Below are 1,012 nucleotides of genomic sequence, written 5' to 3' on the forward strand. Positions count from 1 at the left end.
AATTCCCATCCACTGACCTTAAAGTCCAGGCTGGCGAGTTGGGTATGCAGCGTCATGAGGGTCAGATGACTGAGGGAGAGCTGCCAGAAGTAGCTACTGGTGCTAGACTGAAAGGCCAGCTACCCAGGGTACAGATGCCCAGCTTCAAGATGCCCAAGGTGGATATCAAGGGCCCCAAAGTGGACCTGAAAGGCCCCAAGGGGCAGGTGACCACCCATGACGTGGACGTATCTCTGCCCAGTGTGGAGATGAATGTGCAGGTACCGGTAGCCAGGCAAGAGGGCCTGAAGCTAGAGGGAGACATGTCTCTGGGTGACAAGGATGTGGCCACCAAAGATAGTAAGTTCAAGATGCCCAAGTTCAAGATGCCGTCCTTCGGGGTGTCTGCCCCTGGCAAGTCCATCGAGGCTTCGGTGGATGTGTCCATGCCCAAGATAAAGGCTGATGTGTCTGTGCCCTCTATCCAGGGTGACCTCAAGACCACTGACCTCACTGTTCAGCTCCCATCCACCAACCTTCAGGTCCAGGCTGGCCAGGTGGACATGAAGCTTCCAGAGGATCAGATACCCAAGGGAGAGCTGCCAGGAATGGCTGCTGAAGCAAGTGTGAAAGGCCAGCTGCCCAAGGTGCAGATGCCCAGCTTCAAAATGCCCAAGGTGGACATCAAGGGCCCCAAAGTGGACCTGAAAGGCCCCAAGGGAGAGGTGACCATCCCTGACAGGGACGTGTCTCTGCCCACTGTGGAGGTGGACATTCAGGCTCCAGTAGTGAAACTAGAAGGGGACATGTCCCTGGTTGACAAGGACGTGGCCACCAAAGACAGTAAGTTCAAGATGCCATCCTTTGGGGTGTCTGTCACTGACAAATCCACCAAGGCCTCAGTGGATGTGTCCATGCCCAAGATCGAGGCTGATGTGTCCCTGCCCTCTATCCAGGATGACCTCACCACTGACCTCACCATTCAATTCCCATCCACTGACCTTAAAGTCCAGGCTGGCGAGTTGGGTATGCA

General features: G+C 55.4%; 1 protein-coding gene across 1 annotated transcript in view; it reads left to right on the forward strand.

Moving 5' to 3' along the window:
- AHNAK2 (AHNAK nucleoprotein 2) overlaps window positions 1-1,012 on the forward strand; it is a 34,522-nt gene that overhangs the window by 21,566 nt on the left and 11,944 nt on the right. The window contains exon 8 of the mRNA XM_023508861.1: window positions 159-1,012. This exon is cut by the window's right edge and continues 11,944 nt beyond it. Coding sequence (XP_023364629.1) covers window positions 159-1,012 — 854 coding nt within the window. The remainder of the gene's footprint in view (window positions 1-158) is intronic.

Source organism: Otolemur garnettii, unplaced genomic scaffold, assembly GCF_000181295.1.
Source record: "Otolemur garnettii isolate 467f Iridium unplaced genomic scaffold, OtoGar3 scaffold00283, whole genome shotgun sequence".
Classification (NCBI taxonomy): Eukaryota; Metazoa; Chordata; class Mammalia; order Primates; family Galagidae; genus Otolemur; species Otolemur garnettii.